Consider the following 12,391-nt stretch of genomic DNA (forward strand, 5'->3'; position numbering starts at 1 on the left):
GATGAAGGATTGAAAAGTGAGACTCCTTCGGCATGTTTTGGTGAAAGAATACAAAAGCCGAGCGCCGTCTGTGACGATGGGGAAACATGGTAAACATTGAGAATCATTTACTATGGAGAATGTTGTCTAATGGTGTCAATTTTATGATCCAATAGCGATTGATCTTCCTTTCTCACGATCTGAACAAGATCAATGTAGTCTCTCTCCGGGTTATCGTTAGCCAAGCAGTTATTTTAGATCATGTAGCGGAACATTGGGTTGGCGTCGGCGTCTTCTGAAACATCGATAGACTGCCCTTTCTGCGGTGTGCCGTATTGTTGATCGCGTTGACGGTTAATCCGGTGCAGAGTCATGGTGTTTGCCAATGTTATGGCTGCGGTTGCAATCGACATTGCAAAACACAGATAATGTCCCTTCCGATACTGCGGCGCATCGGTAGAGGGATAAAAGAACGAGCCCGCAATTGAGCCTAGATTCCCCATCGCAGTATACGCGCCCATTCCAACAGCTCTTTTGGTTTCGTTGCCAAAATTGTTCGCAGCCCAAGCATGACTTGGGGGATAGGTTGCGTAGACACATGCGACAGCGATGCACTAAATGAAGGTCAGAGAAAACCTCATCTCGAATGAAACACAAGAAAAACGTACCATACAGCCATATTTTGCAGATAAATGATCGTTGTCCAAATTCGCAAGACAAGCATACATCACAGCTGCAGTACAGGAAAGAATGAAGATCGGAATTCCTCGGCTGCGATATCGGTCCGAGAGCCATGATGTGACATACATCAAAGCAAACGCACATGCATATGGTGGAACTGCAGGGTATATGTGAGCATAAGCATACTGGAGTGCCCGAAAACCATACCAGTCATCAGGTTTGCGGAAGTTGTAGCCTTGTATCCCAGGCTTCTGACTATTGACGGCAGAAACCCCGAGATCGAAGACAACAATGCGGCCGTAGGGACATATATTGCAGCTAGTATGGAGGCTTAGCGATGTCTGGGAATTTCCCTTCCGCGCAACAAACCTTGGACATAAAGTCTCCAATCGGTCAGAGCTAGCACAAAATGCTTCTTGCTGATACCAGGATTTTGGTCCGTGGTCTCCCTCCAATACCGAGCAAGTGCAACCTTCTGCATCATGCCTGTGAATCTGGAATTCTTCGTCGGCCGATCAGGTAGCCAATAGAGGCAGAAAAGACCAAGGCAGAAACCGGGGATCCCCTCAATTAGGAAAAGAAGTTTCCATTGCTGAACGTTGGACTGAATATGCCCGATGCCGAAAGCGATCAATCCGCCAAACGCTCTACACACGTGTTAACAATCTCCAACAGGATTAGGTATTGTGTGTTCTTGCCCTGCAATGGCTGTAGGTCCAAGAAACCAGAAAACCCGTATACCGAGTTCATCACGGTGGTACCAAATGCTCAGGTAGTAGACGATTCCGGTACCGAAAAGTCCCTCGAAAACACCAAGGAATACTCGACAAACGAGCAAAGTGGCCCAATTCAACGCCACTGTTTGGAGCACGCAGACTGCGCACCAGCCGCAGACTCCAAAAGCGATCCACTGCCAAATTCAGTAGATTCTTCTTTCAGTTACTGATAAGAATTACCTTAGAAGGTGGAAAGATCCGGTAACCGATACAACCGGGAACCTGGAATAGAATGAGGCCAACGTAGAAGATCATGATCACCGTTTGCCACTGCGTCGAGGACAGTTCCTGGGTTCCCGGGCCAACACCGTTGTCTAGAGTGTCATGGCCTTTATCAATGCCCAACAGTTTGGCATTCTGCTTTTGCTCAGTGAATGATAGTGAAGGCAACAAGGCAGACATACTGCTATATTGCCTCTGTCCAAATATTCGAAGAAATACAAGGCCGAGATTGTGGGCAAAACGATGAGGTTCAATTTCTTCATATATTTGCGTTCAGCATCACGAGCGTCTTCGGTGTCGAGGACATGCTGGTGCTCTTGAATCTCGGTGTCTGCGTAATATTGCTCTTGTGTCTTCAGTCCCTGGGGATTCGTGTCTGCAGACTTCCCAATAGAGTCGATCCAAGCTTCACTTGCCTTCAATTCAGCCATAGCAGACTCCCAGAAGTGTAGAGAGTGTGGAACGTGGAGAAAGGGTAATCGATCTTGTGAGACACTCAGGAACCTACTGGTTCATATAGGTTGCAGTACAGGTGCTGTATCTCCTGAGACAAGATCCGGAAACTGTCCGGGAACCTGGCCGGCCCCTCATCTTAGAGCTTGCAAGGTATGTTTGCATCCCCAGAAAGACCGACACAAGGGGAGATCATGAGGAGAATGGCGACTTACCGGAAATACACGCGGAGGAAGACAGGTATATGGGCAGGGTCTGGCATGACTGATCTCCTGTTGCTTGGGCCCCCAAAAAATCAAATCTCTTAGTGACTTGATTCTTGATCTAGGACAGATTGTTTCATCACCGGAGTCTCGCTCCCATCCCACGTGACCTCGCGCCGCTTTTGCTCAGGCTAGGTGGCTGGCGAGCTGGCCTCGCTGGCTCGCGTCCGGCTCAACGTCGGCTCAGGCTCGGCTGGGCCAGCTCACCTTAGTAACCACGTCGGGGCGGTGGCCCAAAGGTCGTCCCTCCTCTAGACCGTTAAGTTTTAACGAGGGCCTCAAAACGAGGTCCCTAGGGGGGAGGGTTCCCTAAAGACGCACCACGGTACGTTACCTCGTCGACTCTACGAGAACGAGTCGGTCTTTATAAGCGTAATAGGCTTCGTACGATATACGCGTAGTTGATAAAGGATAAATCCCAAAAAGCCGCGGATTTGATTGGCTGGGGAAAACCTGACTTCCCTGATTGGCTGGTTTATGTTGGAGTCAGGTGACCACAGCATGAATTACTTCACGTGACTCTAACATAAATTCGTCCTTGTGCCCTTTGGCTCTCTTCGGCATCTAGCAGTGTTGTCTGTCTTGTGTCTAACACAGTCGATTGGTACTTACGAGGTACTTCTAGGTACCATGTACTCTGGAGCAGTACAGTAGGTATGGACTATGTACGAGGTATGCCATGCATGCGACAGTCTCGTCCTCTGTAGTAACCGGACACAGATACCATCTTCCTCTCTCTTTGAACGTGCGAACCATGTCCATTCCGCTAAAGATATCACTCGCTCCGTGCGCCACTCTGCACATGAGCGGTGAACGGAAGAGGGTCGCCAACGGGGTCGCCAGTGGGGTCTCTAACGAGATCTCTCTAGCACCCCCCGACTGACTGTCCGTCTATATAATATTCTTTTGGACCGACCGGCCAGCCATAGTCTTTCATTCAACTTTTGCTACACGGTATATTTACTGTGTATATATACATAATACATGTCTTGATACTCACGATCGATCTGCCGGCCGGCTGATTCGACCTTGAGTGTTTTGCTTTTGCTTTTACTTTTGCTTGCGTCTCGCGGCTGGTTTCTTCCGGACAAGGTCTTCAAATACAAGTGGCTTTCCCAATCTGAGACAGGCGAGACGGGTGAGTGTGACAAGACTTGGGGATCCCATGATGGATGGATGGCTCCATTCATATCCGCACTTGCCCGACTGCCCGACTGCGTTGAGATACTGTTGTTGTTTTATCGACCACCCCCCCTTCTTCCTTTTTCACGACCGAGCTCGGTCCACAAACGAGTGTATGTGTGGGCTTTTTCCATCGCAGTGCCACCGCAGTCAATTTCCCCCATATGCGTCGCGGGGACGAGGCGTGTTTAAACGGCGTGAGACTCCCAGTGAATGTCCGTCTTGACGGTGATACCCTTTGACCCGGACTCATCACTGCCCTTGGTGCGCGTACTTCCCGGTCCCGTCGTGTAGGTGGTCAACTGAACCTCGTCGTCCCCAAAAGTAGGGTTGACGATGCGGTCCCAGTCCCGTTTGACTTTGATCGGGATACCCTGGCCAGACTTTCCCATGGTGGACCCATTCATGTTCCCGCTGGAAAAGCCGCTCGTGGGTACTGATCGGGACTGCAAGCCGGCCGATTTCCAAAAGCGCCGTAGCAGCGGCGCGTAGCAGGGCATGCAGGCGCAGAGGATGCCGATGAAGGGTTCGCAGCACGACCAGATGAAGACGCTGGCCATGGACCAGGTCAGGTCGTCGTTGTTGATGAGCTGATGGATCGAGATGACGCGCACGATTGAGGCGATGCAGACACTGTGTTTTATTGTTAGATTTTCTCAGGAAGAAAAAGGGGTAATTGCGGACTCTCTTACAAGCCTCCGAGTCCAAGGACTCCGCCAACCATGATCTTCTTCCTTGTGGACATGCGCAATCCCAGAACTGTAGCAAAGATTTTTAGCATGTGAAACACCGCCAGTATTTAACAGGAGTGGGAGGATACTCACGAGGTCGAATCGGGATGATCAAGATGCAAACATCGACAAGCATGGCCCAGATGCCGTTGGCGAAGAAGAATAACGGCACGTCAATACAGTGACCCTTAGCCCCGGGGGTGGTATACCGAGTCTAGTGGTTTTTGAAACGGGGTCAGTGTGTGTACAATTCCCCCTCCGTGTCGGTTTTTCTTTTGTTGTCACTCTACCGAGAGAGTATGTGGAAAGGGACCGACTCACCCAGAAATACTCCAATGGCTGACAACCGGTATTGATGGTGACGACAACGACGACGAAATAGCTCCAGACCAAGAAGAGACCGAGATAGGTGGACCACCTCTGGCGAAAGAGACGCCAGTAGTACATGACGATGGATGCTTTGGTGAAGCTGACGGCGCCTGCGTAGATCATCACGTAGGAGAATAGAATCTGTTCGGGAGAATTAAAGACTGGTCAAAACTGGGAGAGTTCGAGTTCGCCCAAAGCATTAGAGGCGACAGGGGCAACATAGATTGTTAGAGAAATGGGATGGATAAATACCTGCCAAATGGTCGTAAAGTCTTCTCCCGACACGGCCCAAAGATGCTTGCCACCACCGTATGGAAGACCTGGTCATTTTTGTCAATTTCTCCAACATCGTGTGCTGGGGGAAAAGATTTCAAACTCACTGACGAGCGAGCAGACTGCTGTACCATGTGCCAGAAGCTGGTTTTTTTTTTTTCGAGAATTAGTCCATGTTGTTTTATCCTTGTTCCTCAATATCGGGGAAACTCACCAATGCTGGGAGGATCAAGTAGTCATCCCAGGAGAATCTTCCTTTCTCCCGCATCAACTGCGACACAAAACGGAGCATGACGGTGAGGGTCCCGATGACCATCAGGCTGACAACTGCTCTGATAATGGCGCCATTCTTGGTTTCGGACAGGTCAATGCCCGGAGGTGCAGGTCCAAATGCTCCGCTTGCAGACATTGGATGGTTTGGTCGTGCTGAAAAAAACGGTGACACCCGAAAGATGAAGGGAAGGGACAAGTAAAGAAAGCCACTCGAGCTTGCGAGTCGACGGTATAAGAAGTGTAATAATGAAGGAAAAAGAGATGCTCAAAGAGTCACTCAAGGCGAAGGTATTACAAAAAAAAAAAAAAGGGTCTTTACTTGACTTGCCTCTCCTTGGGATATCCCCAGATCCCAGATCGTTTGGGTCTCGTCTCACTTCAGACTAGCCATGTACCGAGTACATAGTATACATTGAGGAGTACTGTGACCCAAATGGGAATCCACAAGGCCATACTCTGTACAAGAAGAGAACTGGAGCTGGACCTTGCGCAATCCCGGTTCCTGATCCCCGGTCCCTGGCAGTAGCTGTTCAAGGCGAACCGGATGATCTGCATAACCAAAACAACAGTATGAATCAAACTGGGTCATTCTGGGTATAGATCGTTCTCCGCTTCTTTAACTGAGAATGAGTTGGTGACAAGACACAAGGCGACGGGGCCGAATACGAAGTGGGCAGTAAGTAGTATTAGGCCTGAGGGTTTCATTCAGGAGGCCTTGGTCTCGAAAGAGTGGTCAAAGTCCTCGGTACTACTGTAATCTCGTATTTTCAAAAGCCCAATTTGTACTCGGTACCAGGTAGCACTCAGCGCCAGAGATTTCACTGCCTTCTGGAGTTCGTCGCGCGACATAATATGCCCGGGACCCATATCCGTTCCAGCCGTTGAGCTAGTTGCGCCGATCAGCCAAGACGCCTTTTCGACTTGCCTAGCACCTGGCAAGCAATCTGCAATGGTTCTCGAACTAGATTTTTTCGACCTAGACTTTTCGACATGCTTTGTACGGAGTACCTAAGTGTTGACCACTCGGTGGAGAAACTTCAATGCAGGTCGGGAGGTTGACAGTTGGCAGGTTGGGCAAAGCTAGGGATCCACAGTACGATCGGGTCAGTGCAAACGCATGGCTACCTAATATTGTGCAGATCAGAACTGTAGGGGTAAGCTTGAAGGACAGGCACAACAGGAACAGTATTCGGTCCTCGGATCCGAGTCCCTGGGCACAAGTGGCCGGAGCAAAACTATGCAAGGACTAAGAAGGGGGTGCACGTCTCCAGATGGGCATCCCAATAGGGACGAAGTATCGTCGATCTTGGGTGGGCCCCGACTTTCAGGTGTTTCAAGGCTGCAGCCGAGCCATGGCTGAGCCAACGCTACGAGTACTTGGTCCCTCGTACGGGTACCCAAGTACCTTGTACCTTGGATTGGAATCCTCGTTTCTAACGGTTTTTCTGGAGCCCCTTGCGAAGTAACTCTAGGGGGGAGTTACGGTGGATTGTGTTCGACGGGCCGGTCCAGATCTCCGAGTAAGGGTAAGTGCGGCCCCGGACTACTCAAGACTACTCTGACTTTGTTCGTGATCGTCGGCTGCTGGAGACAAATCGAGACACGAGTCAGTCACTCTCTTGTTTCGTGGCTCCGACGACTTGATGGTGGCCCGCTAGTCCGAGGCGATTCGGATGCCGCCCACGAAAAGGATGGCGAGTACGAGGGACAAAGTGGGGGGAAAGCTCTGTCACTGGGAAGGGGACGGGTACTGAGTAGGGAGTAGTTGTGTCCATTTGGTTAGGAGCTCAGGGACAGGATAGAGTACCTGCTCCGGATCACGACACTATACATTAGGTGGTATAAGCACTCGATAGGCTTGACGACAACACAGCAAAAAGCCACAGTGGAGTGACTTGGTACAATAGCCTACCTGGTGCTACCACTGATCTTGGCCGAGGTCCGTGGAAAAGGACGTTTTGCTCTATCATCCCAGCATGGTGGTGTGCTGTCGATCGGGCATCTTATGCGACGAATACCGTGACAACCTAATAGTTAGCTACCCTTTGGGCCTGAGCTTTCCCCAGCAGGCGAACTGGGGACCTGACTTGCCTGGGACCTGGGAACTGGGAATATCCCTACTCGATACTCTACTCGCACATATCCTTCGTTAAGCAGCGAATGGTACTGTCTTGCTGGAACCACAATGGGCATTTTACGTTTGGGACCAGCTGCCAGTTTCGTTTCACCCATAATACTACTGTCTACCGAGTGCATAGAACTGCTTGGTGCCCCGACCAAGTGTGCTCCACCATCATCCGTTAATATGAAACTGGTCCACGAGAAGGTCTCCACAGGAAGAGAGACTCGATGGGAGACTACTTCACACCGCTCTCGTGGCGCCCAATTCTTTTATTATTTATCAAGGGACGAAGGGCCCGGATGCCTCCCCGTGAAGATATATATTCCTTGTCGACACACAAAGTGACACAGGGCATCATCTTACCAAAAAGAAAATGGGATCTATCCAGGAAAAAGCACCCAACGATGTCAGCCAACGGCCAAACTGGGTCCCTTTGTTGGATACTCCGGTCCTGACCAGGAGAAAACTGAGGATTGTCTGTATCGGTGCTGGGTTCTCGGGCCTCACTCTGGCACACAAGATCCAGCATGAGTTGAAGCTGGAGGATGTCATTGACCTTCAGATCTACGAGAAGAACGCCGACGTCGGGGGGACCTGGTACGAGAACACGTATCCCGGTGCCGCGTGGTAAGAGTGTCTCTCTCCCCTAGATCCTTGTCAGCCAGAGCACATCAGAACCTGACCACAGAATTACTAGTGATATCCCAGCTCGTGAGGCTCTCACCTTGTGAAGACGGCATTGGCCCATGAAAGAAAGCACGCACACTAACATTTGGGGATCGTTTGTCTTAGATGCCTATACCTTCTTGTTTGAGCCGAACCCGGACTGGTCGCAGTTCTACCCTGCCCAGCCCGAGATTCACGCCTACATCAAGGCAACCGTGGCCAAGTACAACCTGGACAAATACGTCTCGCTCAAGTCCAAAATCTTGGAGACGATTTGGGATGATGAGGCGGGACGGTGGAAGATCAAATTTGATGCGAATGGAGTCGTCCGCGAGGATACCGCCGATATCCTGGTCAATGGCTCCGGGTTTCTGAAGTAAGTCAAGAAGACTCTGTATAGCATTCAGCGATGTCTAACCGAAAATCAAGCAAATGGAAATGGCCTGCGATTCCTGGTCTACATGACTTTAAAGGGAAACTCGTCCACAGCGCCAATTGGTACGTTTTCACAACGTCTAACTAGAAAGGGGTCAAGGCTGAGAAGTGTCTTTCTCTGTGCAGGGACAAGGACTACTCATGGGAGGGCAAGAAAGTGGCCGTGATCGGGAACGGGTCCTCGGGGATCCAAATCGTGCCGGCCATGCAACCAAAAGTGTCGAAGCTCGTCACCTACATCCGAAATCCCAGCTGGATCTCGATCAATTTCTGCGCCGACAAGACCATCGACGGCAAAAATTTTTCGTATACCGAAGAGCAACGAAAAGAATTCAGAGAAAACCCCGAATCTCATTTTACTCTGCGAAAGGAGTTGGAAGCGTCGTAAGTTTTTCTCGGATATTTTCTTGGGTTTGCAGAAAACTTCAGTGGCTAACCTTTCGGGAAATCCTCGACCACCAGGGTGAATGGGTTCTTCTTTGGAATGAAGACGGGTCATCCATTCCAGCAAGGTCTCGAGGCTGCGTGTAAAGCTCAGATGGGCGCCATCCTCAAGGATCACCCTGAGATGGCGGACAAATTGATCCCCAGCTTCCATCCTGGCTGCCGTCGCCTGACAGTATGTTCCGCCAGTATGTTCCGCTGAAAAGAGATTGAAGCCCACTAACAAGCTGGAAATCTCGATCAGCCCGGTGATGGATATCTCGAAGCTCTTCAACAACCAAACGCGAGCATCAACTGGTCTCCCATCACTCGAATCACGGCCAAGGGGATCGAGACGGCAGAAGGAGGGGAAGAAGAATTCGACATGATCGTCTGCGCCACGGGCTTTGACACAAGTTTCATCCCGTCGTGGAAACTCGTCGGGCTCAACGGGGCGATGTTGGACGAGAGATGGAAGACTGACCCCGAGGCCTTTTTCGCCGTTCAGGTCGACACCATGCCCAACTACTACATGTTCAATGGACCCAACTGTCCCATCTCACATGGCTCCGTCCTGACCGAGATTTCTTGGACCTGCGACTATATCCTCCGCTGGGCGGAGAAGATTGCCACTCAAGATATCAAGTAAGTTTTCGCACTTCTCTTATCGACGGGGACCACACTCTATTGTTTTAATGCTTTCCCCTTATTGGCCACGTCGGCCGTGGTATCTGTGATTAGCATCTGCAGGTGCAGGTGATTGCGCAGGTGAACGAGGGTGAAAAGAAACGGACGGACGGACAACTAGCTAATCTCGACGACTTACAATTTAGATCCATTACTCCAAAGGCTGAAGCGGTCGCCGACTTCAACACCTATTCCCAGGAGTTTCTCAAGTCCATGGTGTGGGCAGACAACTGCCGGTCCTGGTACAAGAACGGCAAGGAAAGTGGCACCGTCACCGGCACATACGCCGGGACCATTTTGCACTTTAAGGACTGTCTGGAGAGTCTGGGGGGCGAGCATTTCGACGTTGTCTGGCGGAGCAAGAATCGGTTCCGGTGGTTGGGCAACGGGCAGAGCAAGTGGGATAAAGATGGGAAGGGCGATTTGGCGTATTACATGAAGAGACTCTGAATGTCGAAGTGGTTGGTGCCTTGCCTGATAGCATACCGAAGAAGATGAAGAGAAGAGAAGAGAGTAACAGCACTCGAAGTCGGAAACAACTGACCTCTACCTCGTACACGGAATCCTCACCGATGCCCAATATTGAAACCCCACATATCTCTTGTCTGACTAAATTCACCGCGGGTGACTGAACAAACGCGTCCATCAGGGATCTCTCCGTGCTATCCGGACTAGGTGTGCGTCTTCGTCAGTGGTCCGAGATGGATGTTGGAGCCAAATGACCACTCTACTCTTCCCAGCGAGGGCAGACACACAGGCAAGACAGGTTACCGTTACCCACCCAAAGATATCACGCCGGTGCGGTAAGTGAGACGAAATTGTAAGACGAGAGACAACACAATAATAACAGGAGGCCGAGGGTCTCCCAAATAGGCTTAGCCCATACTTCACGTGAGTGAGATCGCACGTGACGGAACGCAGGGGGTCAAGCGCCACAAAGGACAACTACGAGTTCAGCCTCATTGAGGCAAGGCTGGGTGCAGTGGGGGGGAAATATGGACAAAGGTGGTTATATAGTCCCATGTTCTCGACTTGGTTCATAAACGCGATATCAGTGTAGATAATCCCGTTTAGAACAAATAACCCCACCGAGAGGCAGGTACCCGGTACAGCCGACGGGCCTGGAGACGACAAACGGGTCCTTCAGTCGGGATATCTGTTCTGGCTCGTGGGGTCTACGTCATTTACTGAGCCAGTCGATATAGATGAATCGGAATAGCCAGGCTCAGTCGATGATCTGCGGCGGTAGCGATGAACAGTAGACTCTGATCCAATGTTGGCTTCCTGATAGCTGTATCATGGAGTGAGGGTGGCCGACCTTATGAAAAAAAAAATACAACAATAAGCTAGGTTGTCGGCTCTTCGTCAACCCTGTCTACCTGGATCGACCTTACCGTCCAAATAACAACGAAAGCGCCAACATGCCTGAGCAATGAAGCACTTCGACTCAATGTCCTCGTGGCGATGCGGAACGGCAAGGGGGGATGCCGAAGACTAACCCAATTTGGAGAAAGGGAACTTTTGTGACCATTAACGTCAACTAGAATCGAGGCCAAGTTATGGGCACTGTAGGCTAGGCCGAGGCAATAAATTGGCAATTATAGGCGGGTGCTGGGAACAGGGCCCCTTGGCCAGATATGGGCGCGATTTGATCCGTTAGTCAGGCCGAATGACACCATGCTCAGTCACGTGCAGGAGCATCTCAGGTTGAAGCAGCGAGCCTCAGGGCCACCCTCAGGTCCAAAGATGGAAATGGAAAGTACGCTTGTCGAGATTCCGACCTCGAATTACCTGTTTCCAAACATCAGAAATCGTCTCAAAAGGACCACTGTGCACAGTACTACCCGCAATGGCAAGTTGCATTCAGGCACCTGGCAGGAGCGTCTCCTCTACGGCAACGCCGTCTTCAAAAGCAGGGGTTTGATTGCCTCCTGGGTCGTGGGACTCTCATGTTCATGTGGTTGACGAGGTAAGCACCATGTTGCGGCACCAGATCTTGGCTTATCGACTGAAGGATGAATATCCCTTCGATCCTAATTACCCATACCGACCGAAGAAGGCAAGCCTGGACGAACTGCTGGCGTTCGAGAAGGAATTGGGCATTGATCATGTCTGCCTTATCTGCATGTCAGTGTATGGTACTGACAACCGCTCCATGATGGCTGCTCTCCGGCAATTGAAGGGCCATGCTCGAGCAATTGTATGTATCGACCCTGCCACCATTACGGAACAAGAACTGCAAGAGATGCACCAGTTGGGAGCTCGGGGCGTCCGAGTCAACCTGAAAACCCGCAATGAGCAGATTTCCAAAGAAACCTTGGCTGCGAAACTTCTTCAGTACGCGGACAAAATTCGTCACCATGGCTGGGTTATCCAGGTCTACTTTGCCCTTGACCAGATCCCTCTCATCGTAGACGTGATTCCGGAGCTGAACATTCCGCTGGTGATTGATCATATGGGGTCCCCCAATCAAAGCACACGGCCTTCTGATCAACCAGGATATGCAGAATTACTCAACCTGCTCGAACGCAAGCTTGTGTGGGTCAAAATTAGTGGGATATATCGCTTTCCTAACACGCCTGAGCTTGATGCGTATGGAAGGGAGATAATTCGGAAGGCTCCTACGCAAGTCGTCTGGGTTAGTGACTGGCCACACTCAGGGGGAGTGGAGAAAAACATCAATGGAAATCGTCACGTCTATCAAGATTATCGGAAGATTGACGATGCTGCATTTGTTGAGAAGTGTTTGGAATGGTGCGACTTCGACGAGAAAATAATTCAGTTGTTGTTCGTCGAGAATCCGAGAAGACTGTGGAGGTATGAGGGAATACAGCAATGAACGAGCTAGGCTTTGAA

General features: G+C 50.6%; 4 protein-coding genes across 4 annotated transcripts; 2 read left to right on the plus strand and 2 right to left on the minus strand.

Moving 5' to 3' along the window:
- Positions 1–233: 233 nt before the first annotated feature.
- Positions 234–2,089, minus strand: A1O5_06465 (uncharacterized protein; the record flags this gene model as incomplete). The annotated part of the gene is made up of 7 exons (XM_007747059.1): positions 234–593; positions 648–817; positions 868–978; positions 1,030–1,305; positions 1,402–1,570; positions 1,617–1,793; positions 1,841–2,089. 7 exons carry the CDS (start codon positions 2,087–2,089, stop codon positions 234–236), a joined length of 1,512 nt encoding a protein of 503 aa, XP_007745249.1.
- A 1,655-nt stretch (positions 2,090–3,744) lies between these two features.
- Positions 3,745–5,338, minus strand: A1O5_06466 (uncharacterized protein; the record flags this gene model as incomplete). The annotated part of the gene is made up of 7 exons (XM_007747060.1): positions 3,745–4,189; positions 4,249–4,315; positions 4,381–4,501; positions 4,609–4,797; positions 4,909–4,976; positions 5,037–5,073; positions 5,144–5,338. 7 exons carry the CDS (start codon positions 5,336–5,338, stop codon positions 3,745–3,747), a joined length of 1,122 nt encoding a protein of 373 aa, XP_007745250.1.
- A 2,359-nt stretch (positions 5,339–7,697) lies between these two features.
- Positions 7,698–9,985, plus strand: A1O5_06467 (uncharacterized protein; the record flags this gene model as incomplete). The annotated part of the gene is made up of 8 exons (XM_007747061.1): positions 7,698–7,951; positions 8,022–8,035; positions 8,117–8,366; positions 8,420–8,488; positions 8,552–8,809; positions 8,888–9,044; positions 9,114–9,493; positions 9,682–9,985. 8 exons carry the CDS (start codon positions 7,698–7,700, stop codon positions 9,983–9,985), a joined length of 1,686 nt encoding a protein of 561 aa, XP_007745251.1.
- Positions 9,986–11,513: 1,528 nt separating this feature from the next.
- On the plus strand, positions 11,514–12,374 carry A1O5_06468 (uncharacterized protein; the record flags this gene model as incomplete). Its single annotated transcript, XM_007747062.1, has 1 exon — positions 11,514–12,374. One exon carries the CDS (start codon positions 11,514–11,516, stop codon positions 12,372–12,374), a length of 861 nt encoding a protein of 286 aa, XP_007745252.1.
- Positions 12,375–12,391: the final 17 nt, after the last annotated feature.

Source organism: Cladophialophora psammophila (assembly GCF_000585535.1).
Source record: "Cladophialophora psammophila CBS 110553 chromosome Unknown aczJe-supercont1.9, whole genome shotgun sequence".
NCBI classification, from domain to species: Eukaryota; Fungi; Ascomycota; class Eurotiomycetes; order Chaetothyriales; family Herpotrichiellaceae; genus Cladophialophora; species Cladophialophora psammophila.